General features: G+C 41.3%; 1 protein-coding gene across 5 annotated transcripts in view; it reads right to left on the reverse strand.

Moving 5' to 3' along the window:
* Positions 1–26,285, reverse strand: part of ADGRD1 (adhesion G protein-coupled receptor D1) — a 259,123-nt gene that overhangs the window by 199,554 nt on the left and 33,284 nt on the right. For all 5 annotated transcript variants that reach the window (XM_027817275.3, XM_043529403.1, XM_007054972.4 and 2 more), the window contains 8 exons: positions 21,186–21,362; positions 19,695–19,949; positions 15,333–15,397; positions 14,107–14,262; positions 11,236–11,295; positions 8,367–8,484; positions 6,563–6,673; positions 4,369–4,444 (listed from right to left, as the gene is read on the reverse strand). In XM_027817275.3, coding sequence (XP_027673076.2) covers positions 4,369–4,444; positions 6,563–6,673; positions 8,367–8,484; positions 11,236–11,295; positions 14,107–14,262; positions 15,333–15,397; positions 19,695–19,949; positions 21,186–21,362 — 1,018 coding nt within the window. The remainder of the gene's footprint in view (positions 1–4,368; positions 4,445–6,562; positions 6,674–8,366; positions 8,485–11,235; positions 11,296–14,106; positions 14,263–15,332; positions 15,398–19,694; positions 19,950–21,185; positions 21,363–26,285) is intronic.

A 26,285-nucleotide genomic window follows, 5' to 3' on the forward strand; every position in this document is an offset into this window, starting at 1 on the left:
AAAGAATTAAATCTGTTTTTTAGTTTAAAATGATGATCCATACCCTCAGCTGATGTAAATCAGCACAGCTCCATGGAAGTCAATAAAACTATGCCAATTTACAACAGCTGACAATCTGACCCCGTGTAACAAAGAGCAGAAGACATTTAAGTAAAGTTTATTTCTTTTTGACTTGTACAGCTCAGCATTTAACTTACTTACCTCCTCCACAGGTCTCTCTCCATGTTGTATTGTATTATATTATATAATCAGCTCATGGTAAGCAACAAATGTACAATAGAATTAACCTTAAATCAATGCACTGAAGCTATTAACCTTCCTCATTATATAGCTTTAGATGGATAATGCAGAGTCAAAACTCTGACCATGCATGTATCCGCATGAAACTGTTTAAAAGATTAAACTGTACCATTAATAATTTGCTGTTTTGTAAATATATTTCCTGTACATCATAAGCAAATATATACACATGAGATACCAGAATCACAATAATTTCAGTCCCCTTTCGTCAAAATCAAGATCCCAGTCTTGGAATTAGGTCCATGTAAACAGACCATGGCACCTCCAGTCCCATTTAAGTAACTGAAGGATACCTTTCTGCTGCAGAGAAAATTTGATATACTTACATGAGCAGATGCTCTATTCCTATGTAAGTGCATGCATACATGCATGCATATATACATGTGTAAGTAAGTATATAAATAAATGATTTGTCGGGGCATTTTTAAAAATCATTTTGCTATGAAAAAATCCTTGTCCAGAATACGTTTTTCTTCTTAAGGATATTATAATTCAAACCAGAATGCTGATGGAAGTTAACTGAACATCTGATTAGGAAGCTGGCTAGCCAAGACATTTTTCTAGCCCTGGTGAATTTGACCATACATAAAACAAAAACATTTTTTTTAAATGTTTAGTTAAAATGCTGGGCAAAATTCTGCTCTTGGTGGATCTTAAATCTGGGTCTCTGCACATTTAGGAAGAGCTGAGATCCATTCGATCAGAGTAGAATTCTGACATAAATTTGAAAGAGTGTCCCATTGATCAAGAACAAGCACTGTTTACATTAGCAGAGCATCTTCCATCATTCTCTCCTTAGCATTAGATCATGCAGACAGATGAGTGCTAGCTACAATGGCAAATGCAAATGCATGGTGAACTCACTATTCATTAGCTTGGGTTACCAAGCAAAACACATTAGCCTGTTTGGCTGCTCACAATAACCATATCACTCACTCTCCACATCACAATCTCACTTCCATCAGAAAAACGCACTTCTTTAAAAACCTATACCACATATCACAGTGGTTTCTTGGTGTTTTTCCTCATACTGACTAAGAAGAGTTCATTTCAGACATTAACGGATGTCATCAAATTGCACAGCTGGGTTGACTGAGACAAACTCAACTAGATTTGTAGGATATATGTTCCAACTCTGTTCTATAACCTTTAAATGATATTAGCATCATTAGGGATTATTTCTGCTCCCATTGCACTCAGTAGGAGTTTTATCCATGCAACCGAGGGCAGAATTTGCCCCCAGAGTATGTAGAGTTATAGTCAGAGAAGGGCTCACAATGTGAAGTTTGGATCCAGATGTGTACCTGAATTTTGAGCTTGCTTCCCCAAAGTCTGGGGATATTTGGATCCAGGACTCTGTGTGCTGAATTGCCCAATGTTCAAAGGTATTCACACCCAGGACTTTAGTTCATCTCAAATTACATCCCATCGTTTAACTCAGTTTAGTATTTTGTAATGTTGCAATACAAGGCCCAGAGCAGTACTCTAATGAATCTGAATACATGTGAAAAAAACTAAAACACAAATAAGAATCCGGCATTTCTCTCCACAACACCACATTCCCCAGAACCACTGTCCAACACTAATGTATGTTACAGGATGCAGAGCCTGTAACCTGTCTGACTTCCATGGAGTGACTCCAGATTTGCACCAGTGTAGGACTGAGAGCAAAGTGGAGCTCAAAGCTTCTTTAGGCTTTGACTCCCTTCTTAAAGGACCAAAGTGACTCTTTCAGAGAGCTCTGGTTAGACGGTCTGAAAATGGAACAGTCATCTGGCAACAAAGCGCAAAGAAAATTCAACATGTGCCACAAGGATAATGAAATTCTGTCACGAAGAACCAACCAGGCAGACTGTAAATTATAGGTGCCCAAGTAGTCCGAGACTAAAGAATCCTTAAAGAGTGTCTTTAAAACTACTCCTCTGTGGAAAACAACATTAGAAAAGATTATTTTGGTGAGACTTAAGCCAGAAAGATGCAATAGCAAAGCTCACCAAAGTAAACCAAGGGAGAAGGAATTGCACACTTATTATTTTTCAAGCATTCCTCAGATATCCGGTGCTTTATTCCACAAAGGAAAACTGCCAAGCCAGCATTCCTTGGATTATTAAGTTTCAAAACAGGCCTCTGGAAAGGCAAGCCATCTAGAGCTCCAGAGACATGATTCCGTAATACTAGATACACTGCAAATAATTCAGGTAGCCCAGGTTAATATTAGAAACCTAGAGACCACTTTTAAACCATGCGTTCCTTAAAAATTATATGTTCGGGGCTGATCCTTCTCCCACTGAAATCAGTGGCAAATCTTCTATATACTTCAATGGGAGTAAGAATGGGTCCCTCCCTGTATTGTCATGTTCTCTCTCTGTGGGAGTTGAGACATGGAAATACAGAACTACTCAATATTCTTAAAAATGGCAAAATTGGGCCTGTTGTGCAGACAGATCCCTGTGCAGGATCAGAGCCCAAGACTATAGTAGAGACAGCCATGAAAATGCCTCGGAACTCAGTGATTTTAGGCTGAAGGTATTTACACACTGTCTTTATCCTTGCTAATCTTTAACCTGTGAGTCACGACCACATTAATTCTCTCTCTCTGTGGGAGGTTAAAATTATGGTCTATTTCCCTTAATAAATCATAGTGAACATACGTCTTGAAAAGCTAAACCCTCAAATTATTGCCTCTATTTCTTCATATCAGTAAGAAATATTGCATGCCGCTGATATAATTCTTTCACTCACTCCAGCGAATTACCTTTATTTATTTATTAATTTTGCAGGGAGAAGGGTGCATGGTATTTTTTTATAAACTTAAACCGAGTAGGAAATCATACAATTCTTCTGTGAACTTTTTAACATTGCTTCAACACGATCATAAGTGGTCCTAATTTAGGGGTGTTCAAGTGGTTTCAGCAGGTTGCAATCTCCCCTCCCTTGCACATGGCTAGAGAGGAAGAAGTCCCTGAAATAGATTGAAGTTGGAGTCCTGAAACTTTCTTCTGCTGTAGCAGGGGGTCCTGGCATGGAAAAGACTGAGAATCACTGCCCTAATCAGCAGAGATTGAAAAAATGACCAGCCTAAAAGGCAAATGTAATGATTGACCAGCACTGCCTTGCAAAATTCCCTGGGAAACTGGCTTTCTGAGAGGTATATTGCTCCGAGTTTATTTTAACTTATCTGCTAATGATTTCATTGGCACAGTATATAAAACAAAAAGGCTTTTTATGTATTGTCTGATTTATTATTGCAAAAATTAGTTTACAGGTTTATGGGACTAAAATTCATAGCACTTTTCGGGGAGAGAGAAAGGTTATATACTGCTGCATTATTTAAATACAAACAAACGTCACCTTTTTGTGAGACAGCAGAAAAGAAACATAAATTTAAGTTCCATATAAGGCATTACTTCAAGGATTAAATATATGAATCTTCAATATAAATCCAAGTATGTAGTGGAAGAGGTTTAGAAGGCAGAGAGACAGACAAGTCACCAAAAAAAAAAAGTTTTTTTCCCCATCAGGAAACACACCTCTAACAAAGGGCTTCATTCCACTGCCGCTAAAGTCAATGGCTAAACTCCCATGGGAGCAGCGTCCAGGCCCATGATGTCCGATGCACCAGTTGTAAAAAACAATTGTGCCAATGTGTACTTAGTATCCCACTGAGGCCATCATAACACTATTACAGCAGTTCAAGATCGGGGGTATCATTCGCTATGGGGCAGGGGGACGGTTACCGCCCTCTCTCTCTCCACCAGCTGGATAGGAAGCAGCAGCAGTTGCCTGAGCTGGAGCTGAGTGCAGAGCAAGCTGGGTCCCAGTCCCTGCCCTGGGCCAGCCGTAGATGAGGCACGCTCCCCTGCCTTCCCCCCTTCCCCCACCCTTCCCTTCACCCTTCCCCCCCCCACCACCTCCCCGCCCTCCTCCAGGATGGGGCCAACTCACTAACCCCCCCCCACCCCCCTCAAGCAGCCTCAGCAGGGAGGCAGAAGAGCCATGCTGACACAACTTCGCCCTCCTCCCCACCCCCAGCTGTTTCTGAAGGACACCACTGTGTAGTATACTTACTTGGTGTCCATAGGGTTGATGTCCTGGAAGAAACGGTGCATGTTATGGTAAAGAAGGCCCACAATGGTAACCCAAGCTGTGAACAAAGTTGACAGGAGAGATTATACTTCAGTGTGACAATCCTGAGGGAGACACTTTCCTCACCTAGGTATGAAACTCCATGTTGATTTAGAATCCTGACTTCTGCAAACCTTCACACCTTTGTTTTAATGGGAATTCCAATTGCTCCCATAAAGAAATTAGAAGGCAATCTGCAGGCTGCTGTGCAATGTTTGGAACATAATGAAAGAAAGCCTGACATCTACTCACCATGAAAGTATAGAGTTAAACTGTTAAATTAATCATTCATCCATTATAAAGTCATGTCAGAACAAAAGGCAGCTAAGAGTGGCTATGTGACATACCAGGGCATCCAGGATGCTTAGAATAATCAGAAGGACTACTTGACTACTAGCAACATTCACTGGCATCTTAAGAAGCTCATAAACGCAGATGTGTAGTTTTTGTTTCTATTCTCTGTTTGCTGTCTGCATATGAAGTATTTACAGCTTCTCCAACACTTAAGTGAAAAGACAGATGCCCATCTTACAGGTGTCAACCATGCAAGCATCCTTTATGGTCTTGGTCTGATGGGTTCCAAGTATTTAGAATGTCAGTCACTTAAAGTGGAATAATAAATTTTAAAGGCTAGTTCATGTGAACAGCCTAGCAATGTGGCCTGTTAGTTGAAAATGCCATTAATAAGATTTTAGATAGTTTCTAACTAACTCCCTGGAAGATGCAAGTTAAAGGTCTTACAGTTTGGATTCAGTCCAAACCAGTGGACACAATAATGTCCCATAAGAAAATGCCACATGGTGGGAGAAGCTGTAAGTGGGATGGGGAAAGGTTCTTTTGTGTGGTATTTTTGTTATTTCAAATTACCTTGTGTTCTCAATAATTCAAGCTTCTCAGAACTCGCAGAGAAATCGCAAGCATGAGCTCCCTGCCAGTGCAAGGAAGCAAAGCTGTCATCATAAATCAGGTAACTCACATGTGGTGGGGAAATACTTCAGTAACTGCTCTGCTATGTAAAGTAACTAATTTTGTACACGGTATTGAAGAGGACCAACCTGCCCTTGCAGAAGAGTCTCTGGAGGAATCCCAGATGGTGCAAGGTTTGCTAAGGTCCCAACATGCCACCCAGACTCTGAGCCCTTTTCCCTGAAACAATCCTGGCAGAGGTCCCCTTCTGAGGAACTGATGAGCATTCTCCTTGCTAAGGGCCTGATCCAAACCCCACAGAAATTAATGAAAAGTGACTTCAATGAGCTTTGGATTAAGTCTGGTTGTAACACACCTTCAGCTTGCTCCATTTGTTCTACTCTGCCATGACGGAGGAAGTGGGCAACAAACAGAGGGAAGGGGCTTGGCAAGTGGTACCATTGAACCCAGGTGAACAAAGCAGCTGAAATTTCAGTCCCTGAAGTAAGGGGGGGGGGGGAGAAAAGATTTTGCACACTGCTGCCTCAAAATTAGTTTTAAAAAGTTAGGGTGCTAGTGGGTAAGGCAAGAGTGCTGGGCCACTGCTCTGCTGGCACAGCTGGAGGCAGGACGTAGGAACCTAACTTTGGTCATTCTTGTTTAAAAAAATTTGGCCACATGTTGTCTTTGGCCCAAAACAAAATCCTCACTTCTTTCCAACCCCAGACCTCGAGGTTATTAAAATCCAAACTTAGATCTGCAGTTGAATTTTGCCTTCTTGCCTTTTCTCCAGTGCCTATTGTATAGGTATTCCTGTCTCTTTCCTTTTTCTGCTATTTAGCTCTGTAACTTTACTCTTTAATTCCACCAGGTGTTTTTGGAAACTGTTAGCACAAAAGATGCTATGCAGAATAAGGTTGTACTGTACTGAGATAAGTACTTGATTTGATATTAGAATTCCCTGGAAAACAACCAGTTTTGGTGGTTAGAAAGATAAAACATTAGCTCCACGAATTGAAGTTGCCCTGATGTAAGATAGTGCCAAGATTAAATGGTTGTAATATATATGACCTAGCTGCATTACTCAAGTTTTTAGAAACAAGCGGAAAAACAGTGCTGAAAATGCAGAGCTAACCTAAATCCCTGTCCCCATGCAAGAGCATTTCTGGAGTGAGTGCTGGTCAGGATTGGCTGCCACCGTTCTACTTCTCCCTGAAAATCTTGCCCTTACCTTTGTTATGAAAAGCTTCACTGGGGATAGAAATATAACTCCGTCCTTGTGATGGGAAGCGGTAGTGTGACAAGTTCAAAGTCTGAGGAGGCATTTTGACCAAAGAGTAATCTGTACAATAACCCAAAAGAAAAAATATGATAAAATCAAGAACGTTTACAACCTAGTTAACCATAGAACTAGAGTTTGCTCTTTTAATAGCTACTGCAAATCTTGACTGTAAACCCCCAGCTGTTTGGGGGCGAGGGGGAAAAGAGTAATTCCCCACTCCCATCAAAGAATAAAATTGCTTTCAAGAAGTTCTGTCTTCTTTATGAGTCGAAAAAGTAGTATATCAGGTGTTAATATACCATGGATCATTTGGCAATGTGCACAAACTGCGCTTAATGAGGCACTGAAGAAAGAAAAATTGATTGATACCTCTCTCTTTTTTCCCCCTGACATTTTAAAGACATTATTTTAGAACCTTACTGCTCAATTTTAAAATGTCAGTGACCAGGACAGTGTGGTGGAAGAGACAATTTGCATGTGATTCATGACTTCTCTTTTCTTACGTAGCTCACAATGCAATAGGGAAGAATACCAGAACTAATCAGTTATTTGTAGCTAAAGCTGGGCAATGTGTTGGACAAATAGCTTATTCAATGAAAAAAAATGTAGCTTTCATCAACCCACAACTATCTGTGAATTTGACATTAGTAGCTTTGGCTGTTCTCAAAACAGGCAGGAAGTGGAAGTGGAGGACATGGTGGTGGTCTTGGTGTTGCTGCCATCACCCCTACCACCACTCACTTATAACTTTTAGCCCAGTGGTTAGGGCACTCACTAAGATGTGGGAGACCCAGACTCAAATCCCTGTTCTGGAACAGACACGAAATAGACTTTTCTGATTCACTGAAAATTCTGTAAAAATTCAAATTCAGTTCAACCAGAATTGAATATTTTCCTGATTTTTCAGAATTGCCACCAAACTGAAAAAAAAAATCAATTATTCATCAAGCTCTCTTTGTAGAACTGGAGGCAAACTGAGATCAGGGCCCCACTGTGCTAGATGCTGTACATACACATATTATGAGAGAGCCACCCAGTCCATGAAGGACTTGCAATTGGTGTAAGATAGATGAAAGTTTGTCCCGCCCTTCCATTCTCTTGTCCTCAAATTTAAATTCTGTAGCTTTCAGACACTTACGTAAAAGACTTAGGCAGAACTTTAACTGTTCATGTATCACTAAACTAAATCCAGAGATAATATACAGGAGCATTTACATTTTCCCCCCAACCCACTCAGTGCCCCCAAAAGCCAACAGTAAAAGTAAACCAGATTGTTGAGCCAAGGGGATTACCTTTCTCTAAACTAACTGTATAATCAACTTTCTGCAATGTACTCAAATTTGTTGGATTAAAAGAGACAAAAAAATATCTATTTCAACTTCCTTCCCAGCACTGAAAAGTTTGAAGCGGCGGGTGAAGAAGTATTTATTACAATCAGCCAGTTTAGAAGGCAACTGAAGATATGTTTATCCTACAATCAAAGGCCTGCAGCATGGCCATGGCTGGCCAATGTCAGCTGACGGGCTTGCACTCTGGGGCTATAAAATTGCAGTGTAGTCATTCAGGCTCAAGCAGGAGCCCGGGCTCTGAGACCCTGCAACAGAGGTGGGTCTCAGAGCTCCAGTTCCAGCCTGAACACTTACACTGCAATTTTTTAGCCCCGCAGCCCAAGCTGACCCAGGCTCTGAGATTCAGTGCTGTGGGGTTTTTATTGCAGTGTAGACATATTCTGAATGTTGCTGTTCCACCCTACCTGCTACAGTTGATGAGCCCTCAACGGTTACAACAAATGGGTTTCCTCCCAGATTGCAGGCCACGTGCACCATCACATTGTCAATTGTTTCGATTAAACCTCCAATCACGGGAGCAGTCTGAAAAAGGAAGGCATCTCAATAATAAAGCAAAGCGCTGGTCTAAAATCCTGTTTCTATTGATCACATAAGTGTGCCCAGCTTCTGTTAATGACATCTTATTTCCCCTTCTCAGGACCACACAAAGTAAAAATACTGCATGATTTAATATCACTCAGAGCCTGATCCTGCGAAGTACCGAGAATCTCCTGATTGGTGCTTGTGACAGGGCAGACTGGCCCCGCACTGGGACTGAGAGGGTTAACCCTTCCCTGCTGGTGGAGGAAGCCACGCCCCGAGGCTCTGCTGGGCATGCTCCAACAGGGAGCATAAAAGTATAAAAGCCTGCAGAGCTTCTCAGTCAGGGCTGGCGGCTGAGGAAGGACAACGTCCAGCGGAGGCTCCAACCCAGGAGCAGTGGTGACTCGTACAGGAGGAAGCCAAGGGGCCAGGAAGTGGGACGAGAGACTGGCAGCTGTGGGAACCCCAGGGAGCACTGGGGGCTGAGGAACCTGAAGACCCTGATGCCACAGGGACTGCTACGTTTGGAGAACTGGTAGGAAGTGACCCAGGAAAGGGAAGGAAGTGGTATCTCCCGCCACTCTGAGGGCAGCGTGTTGCGGTAGGATTCCCCGCTGACCCTGGGCGGATCACGCTCTCAAGAACAGGGCCCTGGGTTGCAGCCCAGTGAAGGCGGGTGGGCCCAGGCTCCCCTACTGGGGGCTCTAAGCCTCCCCCCCTTTTTTGTGATGACACAGTTCACCGACCCCTCTCTTACCTCAAAGGAGATGAACTCCAGCCGCTGGGCCGCACTATCCTATGAGGGGAAGAGGACTTAGAGGGACTCTGGCCCTCGGGCCACGCTGCTTTAGGAGTGCACTAGAGACACTCCAGCTGCTAGGCCATGGTATCCCACCAGGGGAAGAGAGTTTTGGGAGACTCTGGCCATTGTGCCACACTGCTTTAGGAGTGCACTATAGGGACTCCAGCCGCTAGGCCGTGCTATCCCACTGGGGAAGAAGATTTAGAGGGACTCTGGCCATTGGGCCATACAGCCCTGACTACCAGGGAGGTGGTAGAACTGGCATTGAAACCAGGAGGCTGGGTTAACCTCGCTCCCCCCGGAATCAAAGGGGTTTATGAGGTACAAAACCCGCCACAGTGCTGAATGGACCTTGACTCCCATTGCCATCAGTTGAATGGATGATGTTCACCACCAAGCATGATCAAGCCTTGCATTAAAGAAGTTATTTGGGGAATGATTTAAATGCTTGTTTCCATCCATCAAGACTGGCAGAAACTGATGTCTAAGTCAACAAGCAGATATCCTCATCATCATCAGATCAGGAGTTTAAGTATATCTTGGCCATCATTAGAGTTACATCAGCACTCCCCTAACAAATACACATTTTCAAGGGGTGTGTATTTTGGCTGGAAAGCATCCTTCCAGGCTGAAGCTTGGTATACAATATCTCCGAGTGAGTATATAGTTTTTAAAACATTGTAAAACATTAAGTCCATTTGGTTATTTTTCGCTTTCATGTTGGAGAAAGCTGCCAAGTTTCAGACTAAGAACTTAAATTCATTGGCGTTCCACATCTTTCACCAAAGGTATTTATGATTCAACTACAGCGTGATTTGTCACGGCCCATCCACTTCTCCTCCCTTTTTAAGGTCCAATCCCACATTCTTTGCTCCTTAAAACTTGATCCTGACAAACCCTGAAAAACTTCGGAGCACTTCCCATTTGCACCCCTCTGCACAGAACGACACCCGCAGGTCAGATCCTGCACACCCTTAATCTGGTGAAGAGTCTTTACTCATGTGATGATACACATGAACAAGGACTGAAGGAGTGGGCCCTTAACATTTCAATAAAGTCATGTGGCCAGATTCTCAGCTTATACATAGCCAGAATCAATGGAGCTCTGCTGATTTACATTAGCTGAAGCTCTGTCCATAATACTGAACTTGTTACACACTACAATCATTTCCATTTCAATGTACAGTGATGTCATAGTACTGGTTTATGACATCACAGCAACAAGATACACAGAAGGAGAAACTGAGCTAACAGAGCTGTTCAAACACACATAGGTCAAATTCTGTTCTCACTTTCGTTGGTGTAAATCCAGAACACCACCACTGAATTGGTTTACTCCAGTGTAACTAAAAGGAAAGCTGAGAGCAAGCACTGCACAGGAATGACGACGAAAGTATCCTCTCAGCTCCGAGTTCAAATGTGATCTTTCCCAGAGTGTTAATCGGGAAGCATTGTTGCCTGTGCGGTATCCATTCTGTAAATATGGACATGGCTTCCCAGGCACAAGATATAATTTAAAATGAGAGGGGGGGGGGGGGAAAAAAAGCAAATGCTTTAAAAAAGTCCTATAAATAGCCAGATGCAGGGGATGTGTTAATTCTTTTACATGGCCACTTTCAAGAAGAAACTGCCAAGTAGGCTACATTCCATGTAAAAATTATCTTTGTTAAATACCTGTTTCACTGACATTGCCCATTCCTTTGCAAACCTCATTTTTTATACTTTTTCGCCAGTCCTTATGAAATATCTCAGAGCAGTAACACAGAAGTTATCTTATTTTAACTCTCAACAAACCATTACACAATTAACATTTGCTATCTTTACTTTGGATGCAGAGATGAGAGCGTACTGCTGGAAACCCAAAGCTGAAGGATAATGGATGCAACCAATGTTATTACTGTCCAATATGCACCTGAATTTAATCTGCAAACTTAAAACATGTGTCTTACCTCCAATATGCCAGTCAAGCTGGGTAAAAAAAGAAAATCTTCAACAGCTTTCAAGAAAGCCTATAGATAAATAGGACCACATTATCTGATTAGTTTCAGATTACTGATTTATCCACTACATCCCCTGGTAAACATTCAAGGTAGATTTCCATTAAGAGTTCCAAGATTCATTTTACAATGACAGACACATTTTCATGGAAGTCACTTCCCTGCTTGGAAGTTCACTCATTATCTTTTGTATGGTAATATTTTAAAGGTAATAGTTTATCTCCTATATTACATCTATTACACCCCAGCTAGGCCACTGAAAACACTGGAATTGAGTGGAGCTTGAAATTACTCTGCCAGTGAAGCCAACTAAATCCATGTGGAAATGGGCATGTTTGCCCAATAGTTCAGAGCAGGCCATTAGGAAGCACACAGTATAACTCTGACTCCTACCATTTGTTTAACCTGATTATTATCTATGTTACACTAGCACCTACAGGCTCCAGATGAGGCTAGTCACAGTTCAAACACATAGTGAGTGACTGTCCCTGCCTCAGAGAGCATCCAATCTAAACAGAGAATACAACAATGGGAGGGGAAACAGGCACAAAGAGGGGAAGTGACTCCCCCAGGGTCACACAGCACATCAGTGGCAGAGCTAGGAACACAACCCAGGTCTCCTGATCCCCAGTTGAATATCTGAACCTCGAGACCACACTGATCTAGAAATCACAGTGCACACCAAATTTGCTCACTGATTTAAGTGGGTGTTATGCACGTGTAAGGACTTCAGGATCAAAGGTGAGATCCCTCTCCCAGTCCATCTTATCTTACATCGTGTAAAAGGGCCCTCAAAGCCCTGGTTCTCACTGGGCAAGGATTCCCCTGGTGCAAACACCATGGAAGACATTCATAAGGCTGTCCTCTGAGTAGTTAAGCTCTGGAACAGGCTTCCAAAGGAGGTTGTGGAATGCCCATCACTGGGGGTTTTTAAGAACAGGTTGGACAAAATCCTGTCAGGGATAATCTCGGCTTACTTGGTCCACAGCGCGGGGGGGTGGACTAGATGACTTCTTGCGGTCCCTTCCAGCCCTGCATTTCTATGATTCAATTATTCTATGACTCAGACAAGCCCCCCAAGGCTGCCTAAGTTAGGGGCATCTCCATCCTCCAGAGCAGCCCAGGATCAGGAGGCCTCTCTTTCCCCGTGGCTGCAAGAACTGTCCTGCTCCTTTGAGAAACTGAGTCTAGAATTTCAGCCTGAGGGTATAAATGGAAGCCTGGGCCCAGTACACAACCTGCATTGCTAAGTCAGATGCCAGAAGGATGGAGAGAGGAATGCTTTTCCAGGCCACAGAATGCAGCAAAGCTGTTCCACAGAGGCTATCTTAGGCCACTGAGAGTGCGGGGACATGAGAGAAATGGGAGGATTCCCAGAGCATCAGATCCTTGGCGCAGCCATGTTTGGCCTCCTCCTACACCCTGGACTCACAGTGAGCTGGGCTAAGATAGATTAGAACTGCACATGAACAGAGTTTGTCAGAACTAATGCATTATACGCGTGGCTGTAATCAGAAAGTTTATTGCATAGCACTTAACTCGCAATCCTTTATCCTGCAAGGCATATGACTACTAGCCCTGAGACAACTGGCCCCAAGTTACAACCTTGACAGAAAATGATATGCACACTCAGTGGCTGTATCTCTGGGAATTAGCTACAGACAAACAAAAGACCTAACCCAATCAATCAGGTGAATGGCAAAGTCCACACATATGATTAGGACTCTGCCATATAATTCCCAAAGCAGCTTTGCTACAGATTATCACATGCCTTGTTTCGGTCTGCATACCACTTTCCATGCCACACAACGTACCGCGGGATAGCATGAATGAGCAATAACATGGCAAATGAGACTATGTGACACCGCAGAGGATGAATGGCAGTTTTCAAATTAGCTCCAATCCCAAATTTTCAGTGAAACAAAGAACAGCACATAATGAGGCCTTTCAGAAGGATTTCTGCTCAGTATTCGTTGGTGATCCACACACACCGAGCCTTAATATCTTCCAATCCATTACATGAAACTATCAGTCTCTGCCCAGTTTTTTCAGAAACATTTTGTTTATTATGTCTTTTGTCTGACCAAATAATCCTCGTCCCCCTGGTATTACCCATGGGGATAGAGAAACAATCACTGGTAAGACCAGCACTGATTACTGTAATAATGGCTTTCTAGCTTGCTGAAATCAGGGAATTAGCTGCCCATCATTCCAAATGAGGCTGGAGTCATGTTAGTAGGAAGTGACCTCTTGTCCTCAATTAGTTCAGACTGCATGTAATGTTTAAAATAATCTACAAAGAACAAACAGAGTAAATCTTTCAGTTGGACTATGGACCTGATCCTGCATTCCACCAATTTCAGTGGGAAATTTGCCTGATTGAGGACTGCAGGATCGAGCCTGGATTTTGATAAATTAGAGTACACAAGAAAGACAATGAAATTTTTTCAGGATTATCATCATTCCAGAATTCCTACATTTTGAACATAGCAGAAAAGATTTTCATAAGAAGTGATTGTCTCCTTCTCAGTCATCCGTCTAACTAAAAATTTATATTTAACCCAGAACCATGATGCCTGGGGATGCTACCATTTTGTGCGAATATTACATGACATCTTAACAAGTTGATGAGCCCTGTAATTAAACTTGTCTTTTCCAGTGACAGCTGACCTTTTGCTACTGATTAAAATAGTTGTCTTGGGTGTTTTTTAAATATTTATATTTTATGATCAACAAAATCTTTCAAAGCTGCATTTTACATTCCAGCATGTGAAGTAAAAACAAGATCATTTGGCATCACCCTAAAAACTGAAAGTAACTGACCTCTGTCAGATTAAAGGCAGTATTCTCCAACAGGGATTTGTTGGGTAAACTGAGTGACATGTTTTTCAGGTAGCGGAGCAGGTCCCCTCGGTACTGGAAGTTTCCCCTCTCCTCAGTCAGTTTAGTTATGATAGGATGATATGCATCTGTGGAGAGCTAAAAGACAACAACATTGTCTCATCACTGCATGTCTTGGTAAGCAGCCATTATTTCCATACTTAACTACACAAAAGTCAAGCAGCAATTTGGGGCCTAATTCCCTCCAAATCCTTACATGTTATGCAAGCAATGCATCTCCGGGACTGATCTGATGTGCCTCTCTAGCAGTAAAGCCAGAGAAAGGGAGAAACAGTTTACTGCTTAATCCAGTCTCTTCCTGCACAGGAGATAACTCAAAGTCTGGTCCGAGACTCCCTTTCAGTAGCCTGAGGCAGAGTAAATTGTAAGGCTCTGATTATGAATAATAGACCATAAGCAAATGAAGATAAATAGATTAGTATAGCACGCACACACATTATGATATTCACACACACACTGTAACAAAGCTAAAAAAAGACATGAAACTAATAAATGCTGCTGAAATTAATTTGTTGTCCGCTTATTCTTTTCATTAGAAATTCAGGTCCTGTCTACCCTGGTTTCCTGAAAGGCTCTATGAACAAGAAGAAAAGGAATAGGATTTCAACATCATACAGCCAGGTTGAAAAGGGTACTTATTTTTGTTTAGACTATATAAAACACTTTGGTATTTATTTTAAAACATCTATTTAATACAAATACCTCTTAAACAGATGAAAGAAAAAGTTCTGTTGTAAATCCGGTTAAATGTTTCAAATTCCATTTTTTTTAAAAAAAGGGGAAAAAAACATTTAGCCATATTTTCATGATTTTCCCCATTCTTTTTTAAACTATTTCCAAAATTTAAATGTTCACAAAGTTTTGAAAAAGAGACAGCAGAAGAGGGATTTCTTCCCTTTGGCCCTCTAAACCAGCTCTAATAGTCTGTTAAATAAATCACTTTAAAAAAAATCCCTCCCCTTTCTCTGATACCTCTAATGAGTTATAAGGGGAGTAAAATGAAAATGAAAACCGAATCTTACCTAAACCATGGAAAGGCTGCTACCTCTCTGTAATACACATACATTTTGATATCAAGAAAGCAAAACAGGATTGAGAAGGGAAGTTATTGTTGACGTTAAAGAAAAGAGTTAGGACGACTCTCCTACCATGGGATTTGTAGTGGTTGTCATAATGGGCCACAGAGGTGTTGAAGAAAGCAGAAGTTGCTTGCCTAGGAAAAAGAAATTATAATTTAAAAAAAAAAAAAAGTTTCCTGCAATAAATATATTTTAAAAAACTAAAACAAAAAAGATCTGTGAGAAACATTCACAATGCAATTCTGAGAAATTCAAGCCAAGACTATGCAATTTGTTTTGCATTTTCCCGAGTTCCAATATTGAAACTAGACTGGTGTATTTAATCAGTTTCATTTCCTGTTTCTAGTCAGTTTTACTTTCCAGTCCTTATACACTAGCCAACGCTGTTTTGGCTGGATTTCCAACACTGCAAGGGAGTGTTTTTAAATTTAAAACAAAAAACTGATTTCAATGAAATTTTAAATCCATGGAAACATCTATACAAAGAGAAGAAGGTTGGCCTTGTGGATAAGGAGACAGGAAATCCAAGTTCAATTCCCAGCTCTGTCACAGAGAATCAATGAGACTTAAGTAAATTGTGCCTCAGTACTCCACATAGTACTACCTCCTTTCTTCCACACTTTGTCTATCTTTTCTATTTAGATTGGAAGCTCTTCACAACAGGGATTGTCTCTTATTAGGTGTATGTACAGCACCTAACACAATGAGGTCCAATCTGAGTTGGGGCCTCTAGGTAATAATGTAACGTAATACAAAGAAAGAATGAATTTATATTTTGAGCCTAAATTTCTTGATGGGGTGGTAATAGGAACATTCCGTCCAGAGCATTGAAACACTAAAAACAAATCAATGGATGGCTCTTCAGGAACAAAAGTCTTTGAGAGCTAGGCAAACGGTGAAGTCCCTAGCCCAACAGAAATCAATAAAAGTTCCTACTGAAGTCAATGGGACCAGGATATTACCCAAAGTCAGAAAAAAAGAGCATAACAAACGGATGGCAGCTATTGATGAGCAAACACGTGAGTCTTGAACAAAAGCTAGTGAGTATAAAGCCTCAAACCAACTGACATTCCAGTTTGCACTTAAAATATGGCATCTGCAAGAAGTCTGAGCACCATTGCAGATAATGTCTCCATTAGCTATTTGAGCTGACTTCAAGCAACACAGAAAGCTGCTTTTAGTCAGCCTGGCTTTACCAATAAATGTCACTCACTGCTACTACATCAGTGAAGGTTACCATACAAGTATGTCATAAATGATTTACTTAGATAAAAAGTATAAACTAGATTTTTGGATGCCCTCCAGCAGTTCCAGTGTTAAACGTATTGATTCCTCTGCATCTGTCAGGATTTATGGATCATTTGCGACCAGAAAAGTAAAACTTTCTCTCTTAGAATTTAATCATGCTCATTATTTTGGTATTTGGGCAGAATCATCAGATATTAGTGGTATTTGTTATTCAATTTTTTTAAAAGTGGGTTTTCTAATTAAGCTTTCAATAAAGTTAGCCTAAATTTGTTCTAGTGAAACTCCACTGAGGTCACTGAATTTACACCAAGGATAACTTTGGCTCATTATATAGCCTGCCATTATCAACAACCACTGGCATTTCTAGGGATCGTGTCACAATTTCACCAATCAACTTGCATGGACATCTACACTTGTGGGAATTAAAAAAAAAAAAGAAAAAGGAAAAAAGAAAAAAAAAGAGTGAGATTCATGGCCTATAAAAATGCCTGATTAATCCACTGGGTTCTATCCATGCTAGAGAAAAGAGCCATGAGAAAGCAGCATACTCAGTAATGGCCACCACAAGTGTTCAAAAATCATGAGCCAGGCCTCTAAATATAATGGAATTGGCTTAACAAAAAAAAAAAAAAAAACCAAGGTTTCTTAAAAAAAATAAAAATAATACATTTGGGGTCTTTTTTTGCCTTCCAGTTTCTGAGCCTTTAGGGTGCACTTTTGTCAAACTTTTCCCTGTAACCATGAGAACTAGAAACTTGCTTTTGTTTTCTAAATGAAAGGCAAGATTCTCACATATCATCAGGAACGGGGGATTTAAGGAGAAAAAACCATTAAATATTGTGAGACTTGGAATTTATTTTTAAAAAGTCACAAGAGTTTGAAACATAGCGCAAACTTCTAAAGTTGCAAATCAGCACTTAGGGATGCATCCATGTCTCTTCTCAGAACATCAGCAGGGGTGGGGACGGGGGCATCTCTCACAGTTAAAACCCTGTGTAACTCTTCAAAAATATAGGTAATGTCTGTGACTAGCTATTGTAAGCATTATTGCAATATTAGGTGCAGGGTTGAATTTCTCACATGGTTTTCAAATTTAAGCCAAAGAATGCAAAATTAGGAGCAAATAATATGAGACTAACACTTTGCATACTGCAACCATGGGAACATCCCCGGCAAAGTCTTTCCAAGCTCCAACCTCTATTTGGAATGGTACATAGAGGCAGGTGGGGGACTTGAGGGGATGATAACTGTACCCTATACCAGAAACCTACTGACCGCTATACTTACCTACATGCCTCCAGCTTCCATCCAGGACACACCACACCATCCATTGTCTACAGCCAAGCTCTAAGATACAACCGCATTTGCTCCAATCCCTCAGACAGAGACAAACACCTACAAGATCACTATCAAGCATTCTTAAAACTACAGTACCCACCTGCTGAAGTGAAAAAACAGATTGACAGAGCCAGAAGAGTACCCAGAAGTCTCCTACTACAGGACAGGCCCAACGAAGAAAATAACAGAACGCCACTAGCCATCACCTTCAGCACCCAACTAAAACCTCTCCAGCGCATCATCAAAGATTTACAACCTATCCTGAAAAATGATCCCTCACTCTCACAGATCTTGAGAGACAGACCAGTTCTCGCTTACAGACAGCCCCCCAACCTGAAGCAAATACTCTCCAGCAATCACATACCACACAACAAAACTAACCCAGGAACCTATCCTTGCAACAACGCCCGATGCCAACTCTGTCCACATATTTATTCAAGTGACACCATCATAGGACCTAATCACATTAGCCACGCCATCAGGAGCTCGTTCACCTGCACATCGACCAATGTGATATATGCCATCATGTGCCAGCAATGCCCCTCTGCCATGTACATTGGCCAAACTGGACAGTCTCTATGCAAAAGAATAAATGGACACAAATCTGACATCAGGAATCATAACATTCAAAAACCGGTAGGAGAACACTTCAACCTCTCTGGCCACTCAGTAATAGACTTAAAGGTGGCAATTTTGCAACAGAAAAGCTTCAAAAACTGACTCCAATGAGAAACTGCTGAGCTTGAATTAATATGCAAACTAGATACCATTAACTTGGGTCTGAATAGAGATTGGGAGTGGCTAGGTCATTACACATATTGAATCTATTTCCCCATGTTAAGTATCCTCACACCTTCTTGTGAACTGTCTAAATGGGCCATCTTGATTATCACTACAAAAGTTTTTTTCTCCTGCTGATAATAGCTCATCTTAATTAACCTCTTACTCCACTTTTTCCATGTTCTGTGTGTGTGTACATATATATATCTTCTTACTATATGTTCCATTCTAAGCATCCGATGAAGTGGGCTGTAGCCCACAAAAGCTTATGCTCAAATAAATTTGTTAGTCTCTAAGGTGCCACAAGTACTCCTGTTCTTTTTGTGTACATGAGCACTGAAGAAGTTAAAGAAAGTTACTATCCTTCTGGCATATTTATACAAGAGCCATACTTGTCTGACAGTTAAACAGCACATACATATAGATGGACTGGGGAAATCTAAAAGTCTAGAGCACTTGAGTTCAGTAACATAACATTCTTGTGTTATATTAATCCAGGAAGTGAGATTTATAATAGCTTTGGATTTGATGGTGTTATAGTAACTCCGGTTTGTTGTGATAGATACAACAACCAGATACCACAGCAATTTTTGCCAACCTGATTAAAACATTACACATTTATTAAAACATCTTTTTAATATTTTCAAACATAACACTGAAATATTTAGTGCTATTTCAGGCACCAAATGAAGGCTTTCCCAAGACCATCACAAGAATGACTTTTTTAAAAATAGGTCCCTTTGCTATTCTGACATTAGTTAAAAGGAAGTGGTTTGGTTGCCCTAGCAATGGTTGGATTCTGCTGAGGTTTTCTTCCAGCCAATAGATGAGGTGAGACTCAGTGAGTGCCTTTTGGTGACACGTCTGAGGGGCTGTGCCCCAGCATGAGAAAAACACCTCCCTTGAAACTGACAAAGTGATTCCTATGAACATTTATTCCTATAAACATTTATGCCTGCAGATTATCGCCCACTAAAACAGCTGGTTTAACAGCTGAACTTTATAAAATCTCAATTAATGAACTTCTTAAAAATCAACATTTATACAGAGTATGCTCCCACTTACCGATAGCAGCTGTAAAGTATTGTTCAATTTCCTCGGGGGTGAGTGCCCTTTCCCATATGATAAACTCATCAAAAGCCCCGTTCACATAGCGTTTGCTCTGATCATTCTCTGTCCCTGTCAGCAGATTTGCGCTGGGGTCCCCATAGCTATAGGAAACTTTCCCATTTGGGTCGGTGGTGTTTAGAGTTCCATTGACATAGACTTTCAAACCTTCTTTTGATTTCCATGTGAAGAGAATATGAGTCCAGAAAGGACCTGCAAAACATTAAAACTCTCTGTAAAATCCATGAATCAACTTCATTTACAGCCTTTCTTGTTCAATAAATTTTAGCTCAGTTAAAATGCGTTTCATTTGTGCAATGCAATGGAGCTATAAAAGAAGTGTCAACACTGAATTATGGAGCAATGATATCATGTACATTACTCTTTATTCACAAGGGACAGTCCATACTTTGGAAGAACCCCGATTGGCTTTAGTGACATTGTGCCTGAATCCTTCCTCAGGCTCATTGCAATTGCATAAATTATACTATGGGCCCGGATCGAAAGTCCTTATTCAGTCCTATCTCAGGCAAAACTCCCACTTCAGTGAGGGTTGCATAAGGACTTCAGAACTACAGAATATGTAAATAAAGACTAATTAAAGGTTGCTGCAGATTACATGTTATGCTGAAGAGGTCCAAACATTATTTATAATAGTTGTCACATGGATTAAAGTAACTACATACATGCAACAGCTTTCCTTGCAAAACACTTTTACAAATTATTAAACATCACAGCTATAGAGGAGTTAGGTAAGGAAGTATTATTAGCCCCATTTTACAGGTGGATACATTGAGGCAAAGAAAGGTTCAGTGACTTTCTCTGCCATAATTACAATCCATAAGTCCTATCAGCCAGTGCTCTTTTCTAACCACTAGACCCCATTGCCTCTCAATTAGTAACCTGCATTCTGGATCAGAAGACAGAAATAAGATATTCATTTTAAAATACATTATTAATAATCATGCAAATACATTTCCAGGACTTCATTCTTACCATACAAATGGCCAAAGTGTATCATGTAAGCATGGAATACTTACCCAAAAGGGTTACCAGAGAGGTTTAAAATGAAAGAAAATGGGAAGTTGGACTCCCAGCTTACGAATGCACTGAGTGAGGACTCCAAAGGCTTCATCCTGCACTCCTCACTTGCTCTTTCCCAGGTAAACCCCTATTCTTCCACTGATGTCAATAAGAATTTTACTTCAGTAGGGACTGGGGAGTGCAGGATCAGACCCTTGAATGGTGACATGAACTGTAACTGTGTTGTACACAAAGTCACTGACGTTCTAATACCTGCTTTCTCTCTTGGGAAGTAAAACCTATCCATCCTTCATCTATCCACCTACTTCCTCATTTCTCATCTTCTCTTTCTATCCAGATAAGGGAACTGTGCTCATCACTACTTTATCTCCATTCTGAACCCTCAACAGTGAAACTGAACGTTACCTGGGGGACTAAAGCTTGCCTCCCACTTCATTGAATTCCCACGGGCATAAAATTCCAGAGAGCCTTCATCTTCACTTGAGCAGATTTTGAAACCACTGGAAATGACCTGTCCACCATAGGCGGGGGGAAAGTTAGCCTTCTGCTCCTGAGTCTTCCAGAAAAAGGAAAATGTTACTCCTGATGGAAGCAAATGAGAGAAGAGATGTGCCTAATGAGAAACAGGTGGGATTAAAAAGCATCAAACATACTAGAGTACACACAGCAAATATGCACGTGGGGGCAGATCTTCATGCTGGCATCAGTGGGGCACTTTTATGGCAATGGAGCGATGACAATTTACACCAGCTAAGGATCTGCCCTTGGTTTTATAACAAACTGGCACATACCAAGCACATGATAATACTCATTACTACCCAAGTATCCCATTTTAGTCATAACTAAAAAAATAGATTAGCCACACTAATATTTTTAAACTTTAAAAAGAAAAATCTTATATAAATAAGGAGCTGGTTATGCTATAGTTCTTACAGGTGTTGAACCTGTAATCCTATGATCATCATGGCTCTTCCCTCTGGTTATTGCAGGGACCAGAGCATCAATGTGATAGGAAGGGATACTGGTTTATAGGAAAGGATACCAGCTTTTACAAACCATAACCAGAAACCTTTCTTTTCCCCAATCTGAGATTCTTAACTCAGCACAAAAATCAAGCATTCCCTCCTGACTACAGGTGCGATTCTACAAACAATTGCACATGTGAGTAGCTTCACTCACAACTAGTCCCACTAAGTTCAGTGGAAGGTTTTGGAATATTCTTGTACTGTAAAATTGCACAAATTGTCACAATGATAGCTGTGTTTCTTTAATAAAGGTGACCTAGGAATGCTGCTTGAATTGTAAACAGCAAAGGAAGCATCCCTCACAGCTCAGCACGGCAGTAAAGAGGCTCAGCAGACAGACAGGAGCAATTAAAAAGAAAGTGGCTAGACTAACTGCTTCCTAAAAACATGGCTCTTGGGGAATAATGGCATGAAGTGCTAAGAGGAATAAAACCTAAGATGAGTGCCCACAAACAAGATACCGGACTGGAAAGAAACTTGCTGTGTGCAGTGAAAACATCTGCCTTGATTATTTTAGTTATAGTTAGTGGCAAGTATTGATAGGCTGCCTAAATAAAACAGGACTTTAGGCTACCCAGTAGCAACATGCCAGAGTAACCCTGCTGAGGTCTGAATCCAGCAGGTAGTCTGATGGTGTGCAATAGAATGTTTATAGGTGTTTACCTGATTCTTATTAGTATTGGGGAAAGCTCAGGCAAACCCCAACCCACTCCAGTGTTCAAAAGCCCTCTTTCCCCCACCAGCTGCCTGCATACAGTTCTGTGATGGTGTATGCACCCCACAGAAGGCATGAGGGGGTTAAGGGGGTTAGGTGAGCCAATTAACCACCTAGGCTGCACCTGGAAGAGAAACCAGGGAGCAATGAGCACTAATCAGAGATGAAGCTCAGCTGGAGAAGAACAGGAGCAGCTTGGATAAAGCCCAGCAGCTGAGAGTAGAAGGGGGCTGCAGTCACTCAGGGTGAGAGAAGGCCACATAGGAAGTAACCTAAGGATACATCAGTAAGGTTTAGGACAGTGCAGACTGTGACTGCTTGTTGTAGGGTCCCTGGGTTGGAACCCAATGTAGAGGACAGGCCTGGGTTCCCTTATTGGGCAGTGGTGCCGTTAAGGGGCAGTGAGCAGAAAAACTGCCTGGGACAGTGGGTCTCAAGAGACTTTGATACCCAGGAAGGGGAAAAATACAATGAGCTGGTTGGTGGGCCAAGCCACGAAGCAGGAGCAGCTAAGGAGTGAGACTGCAAGAGCTAGACTGGAGTAAGCTACTGAAGTAAGGGTTGTCGGACTGGCAGAGGTAATCCCAGATGTGGCCAGAAGGTGGCACTCCAGTGGGGAACAGAGCACCCAGTGACAAGTTATTACAAAAATCCTAATATTCCTGTTGTCACATGGGCGTTTGTTATTGCCAAATAAATATCATATGTATATTTTGCATTTCTATTTAATCTATCTTTGTCTGTCTGTATAGGTCCTTTTAATGGCACCCAGCACTACATAGCATCTAAGCATCATTCCCAATGTGCCTTACACATTTATATAGAAAGGAGTCATTTTCCCCACCACTAAAATATTAGCTGGCTCTCACCAGCTTCCTAGCTATTGATCAGTATGCGAACAACATCAGCTTGTGTTTGCCAAATCTCCGTCAGCACCAGCCAAAGCTTCTGAATGCAGTTAACCCCCAGCCCAAGGCTCATTTCAATTGACTTTGAGATCTGATGCCAATGTTTTGAACAGCTCTAGTCAAGAGCAGATTTTGGTTTCATGTCTTGTCTGAAAAGCAGCTCCTGCAAGACCCTTCACTCCCATAGAAGACGGAGGCATTGATTCAATACTAACTCGGAGAAAACAGAGTCACCTGCTGAAAACACCATACCGATTTGGGTTTCCCTTGGATGTCTGCCATCTAAGTACTGACCCTGCTTAGTGTGAAAGATCATAGTCCTTTCACCTTGGCTTACCACACATTTTCCCAGAGGTCAGCTATGTGTCTATTGTAGGGTAGCAGGTCTCCTGGTCTCCTTAGTCCAAGGCTAACACCTGAACTACCGAACCATCCAGTATATGCCACATAAGCACCATGAAGAAGAATTATAGCTCAGAAGTTTAGAATAAAACCTTAAATCCTCCTTAAATGCACTCTATCGCTTTTTGAAATGATGAACCTAAAAGTGAAACTAAATGAGCTCATTGTAAATCTCATCACAAAAATGCACTTAGAATTTAGGAAAGTAATTTTGTCCATATAGTTTGACTGCATATAAAAATTCCTCATGGTCAAATATAAATGACATCCTGTCTTGACAGATGTCTGTAATAACCCCAGGCAGGGAGCCCCTCCACAGTGAAATAAAACAAAAGAAAAGAAATAGATAGGAGGGGAAGGAATGGGAGAGTTGAACTATAGAGCTTTGTCATTTACAACAGGCTTATTGTACATAGGATTTCCCCAGATCAAACCCCAAATCTTCACAATGTCCTCAGCTCAGATGAGAGTAGAGCTTCACCATTAAGGAAGGTGCCTACATTTTTATGCACCTTCATTGCTTCTCATGTGCTGTTTCATGACCTCATCAGTGGGGGGCAAAAAACAACAAAACCCAAGTGTACTACTGTCTCCAGGGACATTTCTATTCTATTTTATTCAGGGCCCATACAGTGCTATGTGACAGCCTTCCATTAGTGCATTAAGCTATGCGATTAACATCTGTCATGTAATGTAGTACTGCACTATGTTAAAACGCACTAGAGAACCAGCAGGGTCTACAAAGACCAATTAATGCACAACATGTTAGTGCAGTTTAGAAATCATACCCGCATAGCGCACACAACCTTATTGTGTAGACAAGCCCTGAGACAGATTTGGGTTATTGCTTATGTTCTGCACCAATAGTCATCAGCTTTAAGGATCTGGGAATTCCACTAACCCGTCTTGATTTCAGGTCATGTAAGTCCACCTACTCTAAGTTTGTTTCTTCCCCCTTTAAGATTTTAGTTAGGATAAACCAAAAAAAGGTCAGACAAAACTCCTCCAACACTGTAGAGTTTAGCATGGTTTTAACCCCAAATCAAAACACCCTCCCGCCCCAAAATTTCCTGGCAGGAAGGACTAAATATTTGCACAGTCCTGGCCCAGGTTTACAAACCTCCATGAACTTTTTGGTGACCTGGGACAAGTTTTGAATTCACACAGCACTAGCCAGGGCCCCACAGGAATAAGGGTAGAGCGATGGAGCCTACAGTGTAATATAGGCTGAGATTTTTTTAGAATTTGGATGCCCAATTCCCATTACAACTAATAGGATTTGGGCATCCAAATCCCATGGGGCAGCTTTAAGAATCTCAGGTATAGTGTCTAATGTTATTAGAAGAGTCATGCATTGGTGTAGGTGCAGCTTAGGTTAATGCTGCTAATACCCAGCGGTCTAAGTCTCCAACTCTCCATTTCCCCAACTATGTTCCTTGAGCAAATGTATTATGAATGGTGAGAAATTCAATCTTAGAGAAACTTTCCTTCACATTGATAGGCTCTGGCAGGAGAAAGGTGGGGAGAGGGGATGAGAGGATTGTCCAGTGGTTAGGACACTAGTCTGAAACTCATGAACCCAAGACCAAGTCCCTGTTCCACCACAGACTTTCTGTGTGATCTTGGGCAAGTCACTTAGTCAGCCTGTGCCTCCATTCTCTATCTGTAAAATGGGGATATTAGTATTGCCCTGCTTCACAGGTGCGTTGTGAGGATAAATACGTTAAAGATTCTGAGGCGCTCCATTACTAGGATAATGGAGATTATATACCTACCCAAGGTAGATGCACACAATTGCCTGAGGCCTCTAAATTTTGATGAGGAGAAGTGTCATCAGGCTGAGACAAGGTGCAGTATAAATGTGGCAGCTCTTGTCCAGGGTCTGATTTAAGAAGATTAGGGGTCAATTATGGTCAGGGTTGGTGTTTTTCGTTTTAATCTGAGGTATGGTATATTGGCTGACTGCAACCTTTCCTATTGCATTCCCACCTGATCGCTGAAAGGCCTTCTCTTGTGAAACTGCACTTGGATTACTCTCTTGTGCAACATTTAGGGCAAACTTAGAAATAGAACTGGTTAGGAATTTTCCAACAAGCTATTTTTTCACCGAAAATTGCTGATTTGTCAAAAACGAAACCATTTGCAAAACAGGGTCACTTTTGACAAATCTCCCAACTAGAATAACGTTTGGAAAAAGTTGCAAAATTGTCAAATATCTCCTTTTGACATTTTCAAACTGGAAACTTTTGGGTTTTTGAGTCAAAAGGACTCTCTTTTTTAAAATTTTAGTATATTAAGACAAAAAAAGGATTTTAAAAAAAAATCAAAATTGAAACCAAAAGTTTTGATTGTCCCAAACCCAAAGTTTTTTCATTTCAAAAAAGTGTTCAAGAGGGCAAACTTTTCCTCTGGATGCAGGACAGGCAAAAAAAAATTGACATCTCGAAAATTTTCA

The sequence above is a fragment of the Chelonia mydas genome, chromosome 15 (assembly GCF_015237465.2).
Source record: "Chelonia mydas isolate rCheMyd1 chromosome 15, rCheMyd1.pri.v2, whole genome shotgun sequence".
NCBI classification, from domain to species: Eukaryota; Metazoa; Chordata; order Testudines; family Cheloniidae; genus Chelonia; species Chelonia mydas.